The 13,438-nt window shown below is 34.9% G+C and overlaps 1 protein-coding gene across 1 annotated transcript; it reads right to left on the reverse strand.

The window, feature by feature from the left end:
* Positions 1–1,325: 1,325 nt before the first annotated feature.
* LOC110445910 (actin, cytoplasmic-like) lies at positions 1,326–11,393 on the reverse strand. Its single transcript, XM_021490774.1, has 8 exons — positions 11,305–11,393; positions 8,846–9,003; positions 7,807–8,046; positions 7,129–7,267; positions 6,324–6,431; positions 5,322–5,513; positions 4,259–4,378; positions 1,326–2,486 (listed from the first exon to the last, which is right to left on the reverse strand). Exons 2-8 carry the CDS (start codon positions 8,972–8,974, stop codon positions 2,281–2,283), a joined length of 1,134 nt encoding a protein of 377 aa, XP_021346449.1. The 5' UTR covers positions 8,975–9,003; positions 11,305–11,393; the 3' UTR covers positions 1,326–2,280.
* Between the last annotated feature and the right edge of the window lie 2,045 nt (positions 11,394–13,438).

The raw sequence follows: 13,438 nt of genomic DNA on the forward strand, positions 1-13,438 counted from the left end.
CATATATCTCCCATGTCCCATGTCTAGCTTCATATATCACCCATGTCCCATGTCTAGCTTCATATATCCACCATGTCCAATGTCTAGCTTCATATATCCCCCATGTCCAATGTCTAGCTTCATATATCTCCCATGTCCCATGTCTAGCTTCATATATCTCCCATGTCCCATGTCTAGCTTCATATATCTCCCATGTCCCATGTCTAGCTTCATATATCTCCCATGTCCCATGTCTAGCTTCATATATCTCCCATGTCCCATGTCTAGCTTCATATATCACCCATGTCCCATGTCTAGCTTCATATATCACCCATGTCCCATGTCTAGCTTCATATATCCCCATGTCCCATGACTAGATTCTCATGTCCATTATGTCTCATATGTCCCATGTCCCATGTCTAGCTTCATATATCCCCTATGTCCCATGTCTAGCTTCATATATCCCCATGTCCCATGACTAGATTCACATGTCCATTATGTCTCATATGTCCCATGTCCCATGTCTAGCTTCATATATCTCCCATGTCCCATGTCTAGCTTCATATATCCCCCATGTCCCATGTCTAGCTTCATATATCCCTCATGTCCAATGTTTGTTCTGCATGAAAAATTGTTTTAAATTCTGAATTGTTTGCATGTTTTGTTATTAGTGAATGGAATATGTAAATAAAGAATTTGAATGTTGATCATGATACCCTCCAGTGATAATGATATTGTTGTTGAGAAAATAATTTTTATTGGTGGAGGGTGATGCGATTCTCAATCTGAATTTTAATAGCCGTAGGTATTTTTTTATTAACATATGATTTTAATGAGATTGTCTGATTCTGAATTCTGGAATTGGATGAAAAATTGTCAAACAAAAGTTTTAATTTTAGAGTTCAAGGTCATAAGGCGCCAATAATTATATTTACAACCTATTTATTGAGATTTGTTGGTGTCTTTTTTTCTATATAATATATATATTGTGTTTAACCATTAATTATCTTTAATACATTTATTATCTTTATGATTTTTGATTTGATGAAACCTGAAACAGCAAAATGCGTAGCTAGTATATTGACTAATATGAGAAGAAATGATTTCATTAATAATGAACAACCACAATCTAAAATTTTGTTCCAATTTGATTTTAAAATGAATATAGACATCAGCAGAGGCAGTGGGATATTATTTTGTCATTCTGGCAACATTTATAGTTTTACTCTTTAATTTAAATTTTTAGTTTTAATTATTGATGATATCAATTCAAAATACATTGTAATATCTAAATACTTAATATAAAAATATTATAAAATAATTAAGACATTATAATGGCCATTTTTAAAACCTTTGTCATTTATTTGTCAATCTGAATAAATACAGCTGTTCATTATAGCATACCGCATGGACATGTAATACTGTAATTTATTTTATTATAAATGTATCTGGTGTCCTGAAGGTTGCGATTCCTACATTGCAAATCAGAGGACCACAGGAAAATCGCCAAACTCCTGTTTAGAGGATCAAGAGTGGCGAATGTGGAGAGGAGTGTCATTGATATTTTGAAAAATGTTTGCCCAGAGGAAATAGTTGCGGCCACAGCATGTATTGTAATTAAAGTGTGTAAAGAATTGTCAATGAGACAGTACTACAGCACAAAACGCGCGACGGAATCGAACCCCCAACACCCTATTAGTGGTATTATCTATGGTTACGGACGTCCCACAGTCAGCATCCAAGGAAAACCCTTCTACCACGTGATGAATGCAGTGGCTGTAGCCCTTCATGGAAGATCACGGGAGATGACTGTGCTTCAGTATCTGACAGGCATGATCTTGCTACATGGTGGATGCCCATACAAGGTAAATGTCTTAAGATTCCATTTAGACTAATATAATTACCGGTATAACCCCTGTGGCAGAGAAATTTCGACCCAATGGGTTTTTGTATTGTATTGATAACCTGAACAGTTTCCATGTAGCAGACAACTCGGATGTGACAAATACATGTTTAACTCTTTTTTACATGTTAGAGATACGACAAAGACACAGTTCCGGTAGGTAGATGTTTAATCTCGTCAGAGACGACAAGTACCGTACTTATCAACGGCATCTGAAAATGATTATTTACAAATTTTATATGTCATATGTGAGTATGTGTAATGAAATAAAAATGAATTCTCCGCTGATGAGATCAATCGCCACTGAACACTGTTAATGAAAAGTAACGTAAGAAATCGCGATTGTACACTGTCCCTTCAGTTGTCTATAAATAGTATCATAAAGTCTCATATATTGTTTAGAAGCACTTCCGGTGTACTATAGATGGTCCGCATTCGTCGTACTCCTCTTTACTGATCCACATCTGTTGGAATGTGGATAGTGACCCAAGGATTGATCCGCCGATCCACACAGAGTACTTCCGTTCAGGTGGGGCAATGACCTTCACCTTCATACTGTTTGCTACTATGGCCGATAGCTCCTTCGTCATCCGGTCGGCGATTCCTAAATCAAAATTCCAAGATATGAATATCAATATCATACTGAACACGCTATAACAATAGTTTGTATTGTGTCAACATTATATTGTATTGTGTCAACAATATATTGTATTGTGTCAACAATATATTGTATTGTGTTAACAATATATTGTATTGTGTCAACAATAGTTTGTATTGTGTCAACAATATATTGTATTGTGTTAACAATAGTTTGTATTGTTACAATATATTGTATTGTGTTAACAATATATTGTATTGTGTTAACAATATATTGTATTGTTACAATATATGGCTAAATAATTATATAATGCAGTCAATAGAGTAGAGAGCTCCAGCGGAGTTTCACATACATCTGGTTACCTCCCCTTAATTTCGTTTTTGGACGGAACTGTCGCTAGTTAAGTCCAGGTTGTTCAGTTGATGAAAACACAGTATCTAGGATAGGAGGTTTAGGGTTCCAAACCAGGTCTAGGTCTTAATACTATATTTGTAATTTCAATGTGTTTTTTTTATATGTTAATTATTAATTACACGTTTTGGTTAAAAACCTTTTTTTTGGCTCAAAAGGAATAGCATTTTCAATATGTTCCTCTATTTCCCCAATAGGGCTCCACCCCTCTGCTCCCAGACAACAAAAACTCTTACGATAATGTGTATTTCAAGGGGGTAAAACTTGTACGCCGCACTCATTCGTGAAAATTACGGTTTTTTACATATTATTAGAAATATAGAGATTAATGACATGTTATTTTCAGACATAAACGGCATTTTTCACATGCTGTTCTGACTTTGTTTGTTGTGATCGTGGTTATTTTTGTTTACTCCCGTACCCATGCTAAGGGGGCATCACTCCGTCAAGCTATGTGCATAATAATTTAACTACCACCACATTTTCTGATGACGTACGCCTATTATCGCTTTTGAACATGACCCAGTTACTGCGCATGTCAGAATGGCAAAAAAAAAGTGCCGTTAGCCAAATAGTGCTTGTCGCCACATGAAAGTGATTAATTCACTGTATGAACCTCGAGAAAGCAAAAAAAGTAATTTGCTTATAAACGATAATGAATGGCGCGTTTCACATGATTTAATTTATAGAAAATATTCGTATTGTGAAAACAATTATTTGACTACTGATATACATTTTGTTGGTTATCGAAATTTTCTTAGCTATGCTAATCGATATTTTAGGTATTTTAGGACTTTATATGAACTTTATTATTTCATTTCTTTTTGCGTTTAAAATATAATTAACATGGAAATAAAATTGAACTTATATAAATCCATCAATTTCAAGACTTTTGAGGTTTTGAGCCCCAGACAGATTTCAGTAATAGTCGAAGGTTAAGACAACATGACAAGTTGATTAAATATGGATCCTTCCTTCCTCAAAGTGAACGGGGCTACCCTCATTTAAGTTCTCTGCACCCTCGAAATATTTCCTCACAAAATCGAAGGCACGCGGTTAGCTATATGATCAATTAGCAATTTGAGCGGTTTCGGGAAAAAATCCTGACCAATCACTAGGCTGATAAATGGAGATTACACAGGAGCGACACCTGACTTCAAAGACGATCAATTTTACCGTTACGCTTTCGCGCGATTGTATTAAACAAGTCTACCTGTATCCTTGGATTCGTCCATGATATTACCCAGTTATCGGTACAGACAGCATCAGAGAGCGTGACTCGTAAAATATCTAAGACACGTTTTTACGTCCTATTATTAGCTATGGTCATTTGTAGACGTGCCAGGTTTTGCTGCGAACAAACTTACCCGGAAACATGGTGGTTCCCCCGGAAAGAACCGTGTTGCTATAGAGATCCCTCCGTATGTCGATGTCTGACGTCATAACCGACTTGTTAACGAGTTCATGGATCCCTTCCGCCTCCATTCCTGTTCCATGAATAAACATAGATACAATTATTTGGATAACTTTTCTCCACGTTTTAAATATTACAATGGTTTTTATTGTTAAAAAATAGGAAACAATCCCGTTAGTTTTTGCTTCTTGAACAAGAGACAGAACGGGTGTCAGTATAATAAAATGCTAAGTATGTCATATAACCATTGAAGACTTTTTATTTCGGTGAATGCGTGGTTTTATGAACCTGAAATAGTTATATTAACGTAATTTCCTCAGGTCCATATAACCACATAACCTTAACATAATTGACAAATAATGAAATATCGACTCTATGTTACAATATTTGTCAATATTCATTTGATGACGTCACTTGAACTGTAACGTCACATTGCTCTCTACCAAACGTATTACTTTTCTCTTGGCAGTTTGCTAAGTTCCATCTTGTTTCATTATAAAGCAAAATAATTCCAAACATTAACAATTAAGGACTTTTGGTGACTATGTGTTATATGGACCTGAACATTAGTATTTATCGCGACTTCCTTTCTGTCAATATCGTGTTCATATGTCTATATGGCAACACATTCCCTTCAACAAAAGTCCATCATTTTATACATATTTATCGTTTTTATTACAATAATAATACATTTTCACAAATATTGAGCCGAAAGGATTGGAAAGGTCAACCAAACGTAGGAATAGCTCAGTAATACAAAATAAATATATCTATTATCACAAATAAATTAAAAATCACTCACATAAATAGACTAAATTGCCAAATTTGTTTTTCGGGGCGACTGCAGCGTTTGTTGGCAATTCCCAGATGCATATGTCAGTATCATTATCGTCACAATCAACTGATGTTTTTTTTCTTTCTAGTATCGAAATTAATCACGTTGACGTTATTCCTGTGGAGTCCGTCCACCATTGTTTCATTCCAGTAACTAAAGAGGAAATTGCAGTTACACGTACCTTTAAAAGATGGCTGAAATAGTACTTCAGGGCACCGGAAGCGCTCGTTGCCTATAGTTACAATCGTTCCGTCCGGAAGTTCATAGGATTTTTCTGTACTTGACGATGTACTCGCAGAGCTCATCTCAGACTCGAAGTCCAAAGCTACATAACATAGTTTCTCCTTCATATCCCGGACCAGTTCGAGTTCAGCTGCAACAATAAAAATACTTAAGATCTTCATTGGGTTTAATTTCAGATAAGATATGTGAAATTAATCTGAAAGTTTTCATTTTAGTGAGACTCAGTTGGGCTAAAATAAATTCAGAACGGGTTCTTCAATGAAGTTACAGAGACAAAATTCCATTTTTCTCGCATAATCAATTTGAATATCTGCACAATATAGTGTGTGTGTTTTTTTAAATTTCAAGTCACCATTTCGACTTCGTATTTTATGGTGTCCGATGTGACGTCACTTTGCCATGACGTCGCGTCTATCATCTTTATAATGACGGGACAATATTAGTAGGTATGTTTAGTAACATGAAATCATACACACGATATCTGATTTAGATGTATTCATTGTATACTACAGTAGTCCAAGTGATAAAAAACATGCATCTTTTATGTTTGTATAATAATAGTACCCTAATATTACATATGTGTTTTTCAACGTTGTTTAGCATTTAGCTGAATTGAATCGCATTAAGAAATCTTCATTTATATTCATTTTATTTCTTTATTATCTAGTTGTTTTTCAAACGCTTAATTTACCTTTAACATAAACTTTGACGATTTAATACTTGTTTACCATTTCTCATGCATCTGAGTCTAGCTTTATTTTCTTATCGGAAACAGAACGTATTATTTACGTATACATGTAAATTGAAGTATTGACGCAGTTACTTCCCTTTGTTGTTAAGTTACGATGACGTGGGTTCTACCGAAAGTAGCACCAACAGAGTGACATTATGGGTAGCAATATTTCTGGTTAGTGTCCTGATGTTGAAGTATTTTAATTACCTGACGTGTTGAAATTGTAGCCGCGCTCGTGTAAGATCCTCTTTAAGTAGGCGGTCAGGTCCCTCCCGGCGAGGTCCATCCTGTTTATGGCGTGGGGCAGCGAGTAGCCTGTTGAAATAAACTTTATACTCTACAAAACTTCTTCTGATTCCAGAAATACCTATATATTTGTGAATCCTTGATAAGAGTGAATCTTAAAATAAAACACCAGTCTTAAAGGAAAATAACAAGCACCCAAACGGAAAACTGAATCACTCCCTTCATCGATTTTAATGCATAATATTTTTCCAATATAAATAATTCGCCGAGAAACTAGAATGGGACAAATTAGATGCTATAGTCAGTAACGACATTTTTATAAATTACTAGTTATTTCACAATTGTATTTGCTTTGACCTTTCCCATCGAATTTATAGGAAGGGAGATAACTCTTATAAGAAAAGAAGAACTTATTATTTTATGTTTAACATTATTTTTAATAATAAAATATCAGGTTTTGCGGTAAGAATGAAGTTGACAAATAACAGTTTTATTTTGCCCAATTTGTGGAATATGCTCATATCAATCAACAACAAAAACATACCACACATGTATAACCGTGTATCATCAAAAACGAAAATATCATTTCTAGAACTATTGCAACAATTTAAGATCACATTCTTACTAAAATGTGTGATGAAGCATTTAGAAATATATGGACGCTAAAAAAAAGACGCCATTTCCTTTACAACGAAAATGGACAGACTACCACGGAAAGATCCGAATTACCCCGGAAACACTCGAGTTACTACGGAACGGAACTTACCCTCGTATATTGGGACAACATGGGAAACACCATCGCCGGCGTCAAACACTACTCCCGTGGTCCGACCGGACGCATAAAGGGAGAGAACTGCTTGTACACTGACGTAAAAAGCTGGTGAATTAAATGTCTCAAACATAATCTGAAACACGAGAAGAAAATGATATAAGCTAACATTGTAGACTGGCTACCAGCCACTGAGTTTTTATGAAGAATTTCCCAGTTGCATTTTACTACTAGCTTATCTCCCCTTGTTAAAGAACTAAGAATTCAATATTCTAGAGACAGGGGCCAGTCTACTAATATTGATGTACAGTTTAAGTTGGTATAGAAGACAGAAGGTGTGTACAGGTTATAGTTTTTTTTGTATAAATCCCAATGTTAAAATGACACGACCTTTGCATATTTTACAAAATATTCTTAGTTATGGGCCACAGCATCATGCAGGTCGTCAATAAAATTGAATCCTGTTTTTGTAGTTGTATTTTGAAATTTGCCTTCAATTTCAAAACGAAGAGATTTTACTCATTTGCCATTCATGTGTAGCAAGAAAACACTTAAACACAAAATAAATAGATAAATAAGTTGTCAAATAAATCGAATTTTCATGAAGACTCAAGAAATCGAACGTTATTAATTTTATGATTTTTTTATAACTTTACTGATATCAAATGGACGAACCTGGGTCATCTTTTCCCTATTAGCCTTCGGATTCTGTGGTGCCTCTGTGAGCATGACCGGATGTTCCTCGGGCGCCACTCGGAGCTCATTATAAAAGGTATGGTGCCAGATTTTCTCCATGTCGTCCCAGTTGGTGACGATTCCGTGCTCTATCGGGTAGCGGAGACTAAGTATACCTCTCTTACTCTGGGCCTCGTCACCCACGTAACAGTCCTTACCTCCCATCCCCGTCATCACGATCTGTCAATCAAAACTATATTTAAGGGTGCTCGTACCATTATCTAAATAATGGAAAATGTTTATTTTTTTCCGGCATGAGCAAGGCTTTGATAAACCATTTATGAAAAGAAACCCATTCCTTGCGGGACTTTTATTAAAAATTAATAAGGATGAAATAAACAAAATATTATCAATAACAGTGTAAAACAATCCACAGGGCTAGACCGAGATTTGAACCCTGGACCTCCGATTGTTATACTATTGCTCTAACTAATTGAGCTACCTGGTCATCCGAGTATTCTGGCCCAACTGTGCTACAGTTATATCCAAACGGAATTTAAGGGAAATTTACTGTATATTGAAAAAAAACACTTTGTGCATGCATAACACACAATTCGTTTTTTTTTCATATTGAATATGTCAATAAGAGGCAGCATCTTTTTGCGATATTTGTCTGTTATATTGGACCATCTCATTGCATTTAAGATATTGCTAGCTGTGTCTAGACCATATTTTTGTTATGATCCATTTCTGCGTGGCACGCGCAGTAATTGTCTTGCACAACTCATTTCCATTTTTCTTCCGGTATCGTTAATTAGCTTGATAACTCCGGCCTTATGGTCAAGGATTCAAATGTTGGATATGATATATAAAGACGATCATAACCACAACCTCTAGTTCACTCAGGATGGCCCATCAGGGACGTCTGTTTATTTCCTATCGGTGACGATTTGAAGACTAACTTTTGTACCGAACACGCCCCATCAGGGAATGGAATTCTTACTGAAAAGGACTGGAAATGATAATGAATCTATCTTACCTCGTATCTAGGACGTCCTACGAGGGACGGGAAGACAGACCTTGGCGCATCATCCCCTGCAAATCCAGCTTTACACATTCCGGATCCATTGTCAATTATTAGTGCAGATAATTCGTCTTCCGGGTTCATCCTTACGTTGGGTTGTGTGATGATTAAATCTGTGACAATGTATTACATGTTAATATAAATGGTTGTGTCACCATTTCTCAGTAGAATTTCTTCAACTTTTGTAGTTATATTGATTTGAAGTAAAGAAAATTTTCTGCCACCAAACTAAATACAGGTTGTCCGAAACTTAAGGATTTTATTTGGAAATTTATGTAAAAAGGAGTGAATTTTGAAATGAAAGACACAATTTTTTGCAAAATAATGTCAATAAAAATGATACTGACATAGATAAGTATTGCATTAATGTATATCAATTTAATCAATGCTGAAATTGTGTAAAATTAATTATCTATAAACGATTAAAAATTGACATTTTATAATTAAACTCTATACAAATAGTAATTGCGTGTAAGAGTTATCGTTCTTGAAAACTTCACATTAGTGAAATAGGTAGCGGTTTCATATGACTCAATTTAAAAAAAAAACTGAATTAATGCCTGGATTACTTTGTAATACTTTAACATTGAAAGAACACACTCTTCTGTAGTCAATAATAAACATACAATAGTCATCAGTTTAATATTAAACGTTAGAATTTCCGTTTATCAAGACACTCTTCAATCGGGAACCGTCGGCACTTTCCGTAAACGAGAAATACGTATATTCTCGTTTACGGAAAGTGCCGACGGTTCCCGATTGTACACTCCTATGACCGTTATAGCATGTTCAAACATAACATTACACACAGAATGTAGTCATTTCTTCAGTAAAACAAATAGACTGGATAAAATTGGAACAAGTTTAATAGTATATCATATCCACGAATCAGGCATGATGAATGACATTTATAATATCATAAAATCAAAACTGGTGATTTTATCATTTGATTTTCTAGCCTTCACAATTAAAAGTCAAAGAATATGTTCAGCTTGCGAAAAATATAATTATGAAGATGAGGTACATTTTATTCGCATTTTTACTGCTTTTTCTGAAAGAAGAAACACATACATTAAGCAATATTACTACTGACGCGCCAGTGTGTAAAGGTTAATCGAATGTAAAAGTGTTAAAACCTTAAGTCGATAGCCAAAATAAAACCCCTCGTGTAATGGTATGTAATTATGTGTAATGCTAGATTTCTGGTACAGAATTTCTTATTCTCTACACCAAACTCAATACATAATAATTGTTATAAATAGAAAAGTGTTTTTATTGCAACGACAATACAGTTCATCAACAAGCTTTGAAGTTAAACGATAAACCAATGCTTTCCCAGTGTTTTTACAGTTCAATTTTTGAAACAATTCAAATTATTAGCACAGTTGCTGAAATATGTATTCAGTGTTGTGTGATAAATGCTAATATGGAAATGTCCTCTGCCATCTTGAACCGTTGCAATATGTTTAATGTATTATGTATTACTTTCGGAAATGAAATAAGCTTAAAATTGAAATAATTACAAGATATATGTGCATCTGTAAGCCTCATAAAATTCTTGTGTAATGAAAAGTAGTAGGATAAAACGCTTACTTTGAAACATTTAACACTTTAGCAACAAAAACCCCAACTCTGACCCACCCCTACCACAGTGCCTTCCTCGAAACATTTAACACTTTAGCAACAAAAACCCCAGCTCTGACCCTCCCTTACCACAGTGCCTTCCTCGAAACATTGAACACTTTATCAACAAAAACCCCAACTCTGACCCACCCTTACCACAGTGCCTTCCTCGAAACATTTAACAGTTTAGCAACAAAAACCCCAACTCTGACCCACCCTTACCACAGGGCCTTCCTCGAAACATTTAACACTTTAGAAACAAATACCCCAACTCTGACTTACCCCTACCACAGTGCCTTCCTCGAAACATTTAACACTTTAACAACAAAAACCCCAGCTCTGACCCACCCTTACCACAGTGCCTTCCTCGAAACATTTAACAGTTTAGCAACAAAAACCCCAACTCTGACCCACCCCTACCACAGTGCCTTCCTCGAAACATTTAACACTTTAGAAACAAAAACCCCAACTATGACCCACCCCTACCACAACGCCTTGGCAATTATTTTAGTATTTAGTTATCCAAATATAACGTTGGGAATTATTACACCTAGCAAGCTGAATTTGGAAAGCATTTGTTCAATTACTGCATTATTCTGGTAAACCGTTTCATAATTTTCACTTACATCCAAATATCAAGTTGAATAAATATTGCAATTTCAAAATCGTATTGCTAAGCAGATAATATTGCAATATGTTGTTGACTGTAATTATGACAAAACAATCCATATATAATAGATAAATAAATAACTAATTAAATAAATAAATAAATAAATGTATGCAGTATTTACCTGTGTGAAGTCTGATCAGCTATCCCGTCGTGTATGAAATCCAACCCTATACCAGGTTACATCTATATATACGTTTATTTGGTTCGTTCTGAGAATTCGTGTGAGTTTCCCTTCAGGAAAACAAATCCTCTGATACCATATATGGATTCGTTAACTATGAAATCCCTTATAAGGTCATACTACTATACCTTGTTAAGGCTCTCTATATTTCATTTCTCTTGTCATGGACAAAAATAATTTACCCGGGCGCTCTCTTTGCACATTAAATCACAGCTATAAATAACTATTACAGTCATTTTAAATGACTATACGCGGTATAAAGTGCCTACTTGTAAGTTGTATTTTTGTTTCGTTATTTATGATGGATCACTAACAACCCAACAATAAAAATGATATCTATATTTAAGAATTAGTGGTGCATCGATTGAGCAAAAAAGGTGAAATGCTGAAGAACCGATTATGACAAGCATTTTACTGATTTGATACAACAGCGTTTATGAGAGTTCGCTCCCTTTGATCACTCAACGACACTAACTAATTTTGAAACTTTTTTAACGGTGGAAAGCGAGGCTGTATTGCCTGTTTCATGTCTGATTGTCCAGTTGTGGTGTGCAGTGCTTTTATCTCAATTCAGTGTTCGAGCTTTGGTTTTATATAGGCCTAACATTTTCTGTTGTACCAACCTTCATCCGCCTCAAGGTTTTGTTGCACATCTGATAGTGATATTACCACGGAATTGGATATAAGTACGTGATATTACCAGCTACACTCGATCTCCACGTGTCAGCCCACATGATACATAAATTCATTTTTTTTGCCCTAGTAGTAATACTCAGAGATATATGGAACGCCAAGTTAACATATATTCAAATAATTGCACCTATCTTCAAATAGGTTGAATTCAATAAATTGAAGACAGGTAGGTACAATTAATCAAATACATGTTGATTTGGCGTTTCATAGAGATACAAAAGAATGAATACTTGATTTGTTGAAAGGATTATTTTTAATTCTGTTTTACGTTCACTAGCGATTTGATTATTACATCATTGCCTTTAAGTTGTCGTTACTGATTTATAATCAATCTGGAACCGTCGGCACTTTCCGTAAACGAGTATTTTCTCGTTTACGGTAAGTGCCGACGTTTCCCGATTTTATAATATGTTTTCAACGTCAGATATTTTGTTTGTGTCCTTTATCTCATTCCGTTCAAACTTCCCCATTTCATTTTTGAAATCTTTGTTACTTTATTAGAAGATGGTTCTCCTGACAGTTTCTTTATAATATATCATTAATGTTTTCAATGTCAGATTTTGTGAATGACTTTATTTCATTCTGTTTTAACTTCTCCATTTCTTTCATGAAATTGAATTGTGTCGTAGTAGCTTTGTTAATTTATAGACGCTTCTCCCGACATTTTCCTTTACTTAATATTGGCCTTGTAACTAGCGTTCACTCAACTTGTGTTGTACAATGCGTCATCGTTCAGTATATATATAAATCCGGACGAAACCTAAAGTAAGTGTCTGTATGTACACAGGTAGAATTATCGCAGAAAATCTCTGTCCGTGTATCTTTACAATGCCAACTTTGAGAACTTCATACAAAAGTAAGGAAAACTTAAGAATTTGTTACCCGAAGTAATTAATTAACCCGTTGAATGTGTGTGTAAATACTGCCACAATGCTTTCATACTAAATCTATTTCTTTTTAAATACATCATCGTATATGGAGTGTTCTATTTACTTTTTTCACTCTGACTTGTATATATGCGGTATCTATTGGAGAAGACTTACATAGGCTTGCCTGTTGTCCAATCCATGCGTTATTAAACAATACAATAATTTGAAATGAAATGAAAAAAAGTTTGTTTTTCAACAATTCCGTAGGTCATTGATGAGTGTGGTTATCCAGGTATATTTTGCCTCTTGGCGAATTTTCCCTAATGAAATTTTATCTGTACATCAAGCGTCTGGTATTGTTTGGTTTTCCTGTTTATCTTAACTTAGTCTGGACTGCCTTCTGTACTCGAATTATCACTTTTCACCGACTACAAGGTAGATATTTTATTGACATATTTTCATGCTTCATTTTACGATTCTAGACAATTCATCCGATGAAATATGAACAGACA

Source organism: Mizuhopecten yessoensis, unplaced genomic scaffold, assembly GCF_002113885.1.
Source record: "Mizuhopecten yessoensis strain PY_sf001 unplaced genomic scaffold, ASM211388v2 scaffold2411, whole genome shotgun sequence".
In the NCBI taxonomy this organism is placed as follows: domain Eukaryota; kingdom Metazoa; phylum Mollusca; class Bivalvia; order Pectinida; family Pectinidae; genus Mizuhopecten; species Mizuhopecten yessoensis.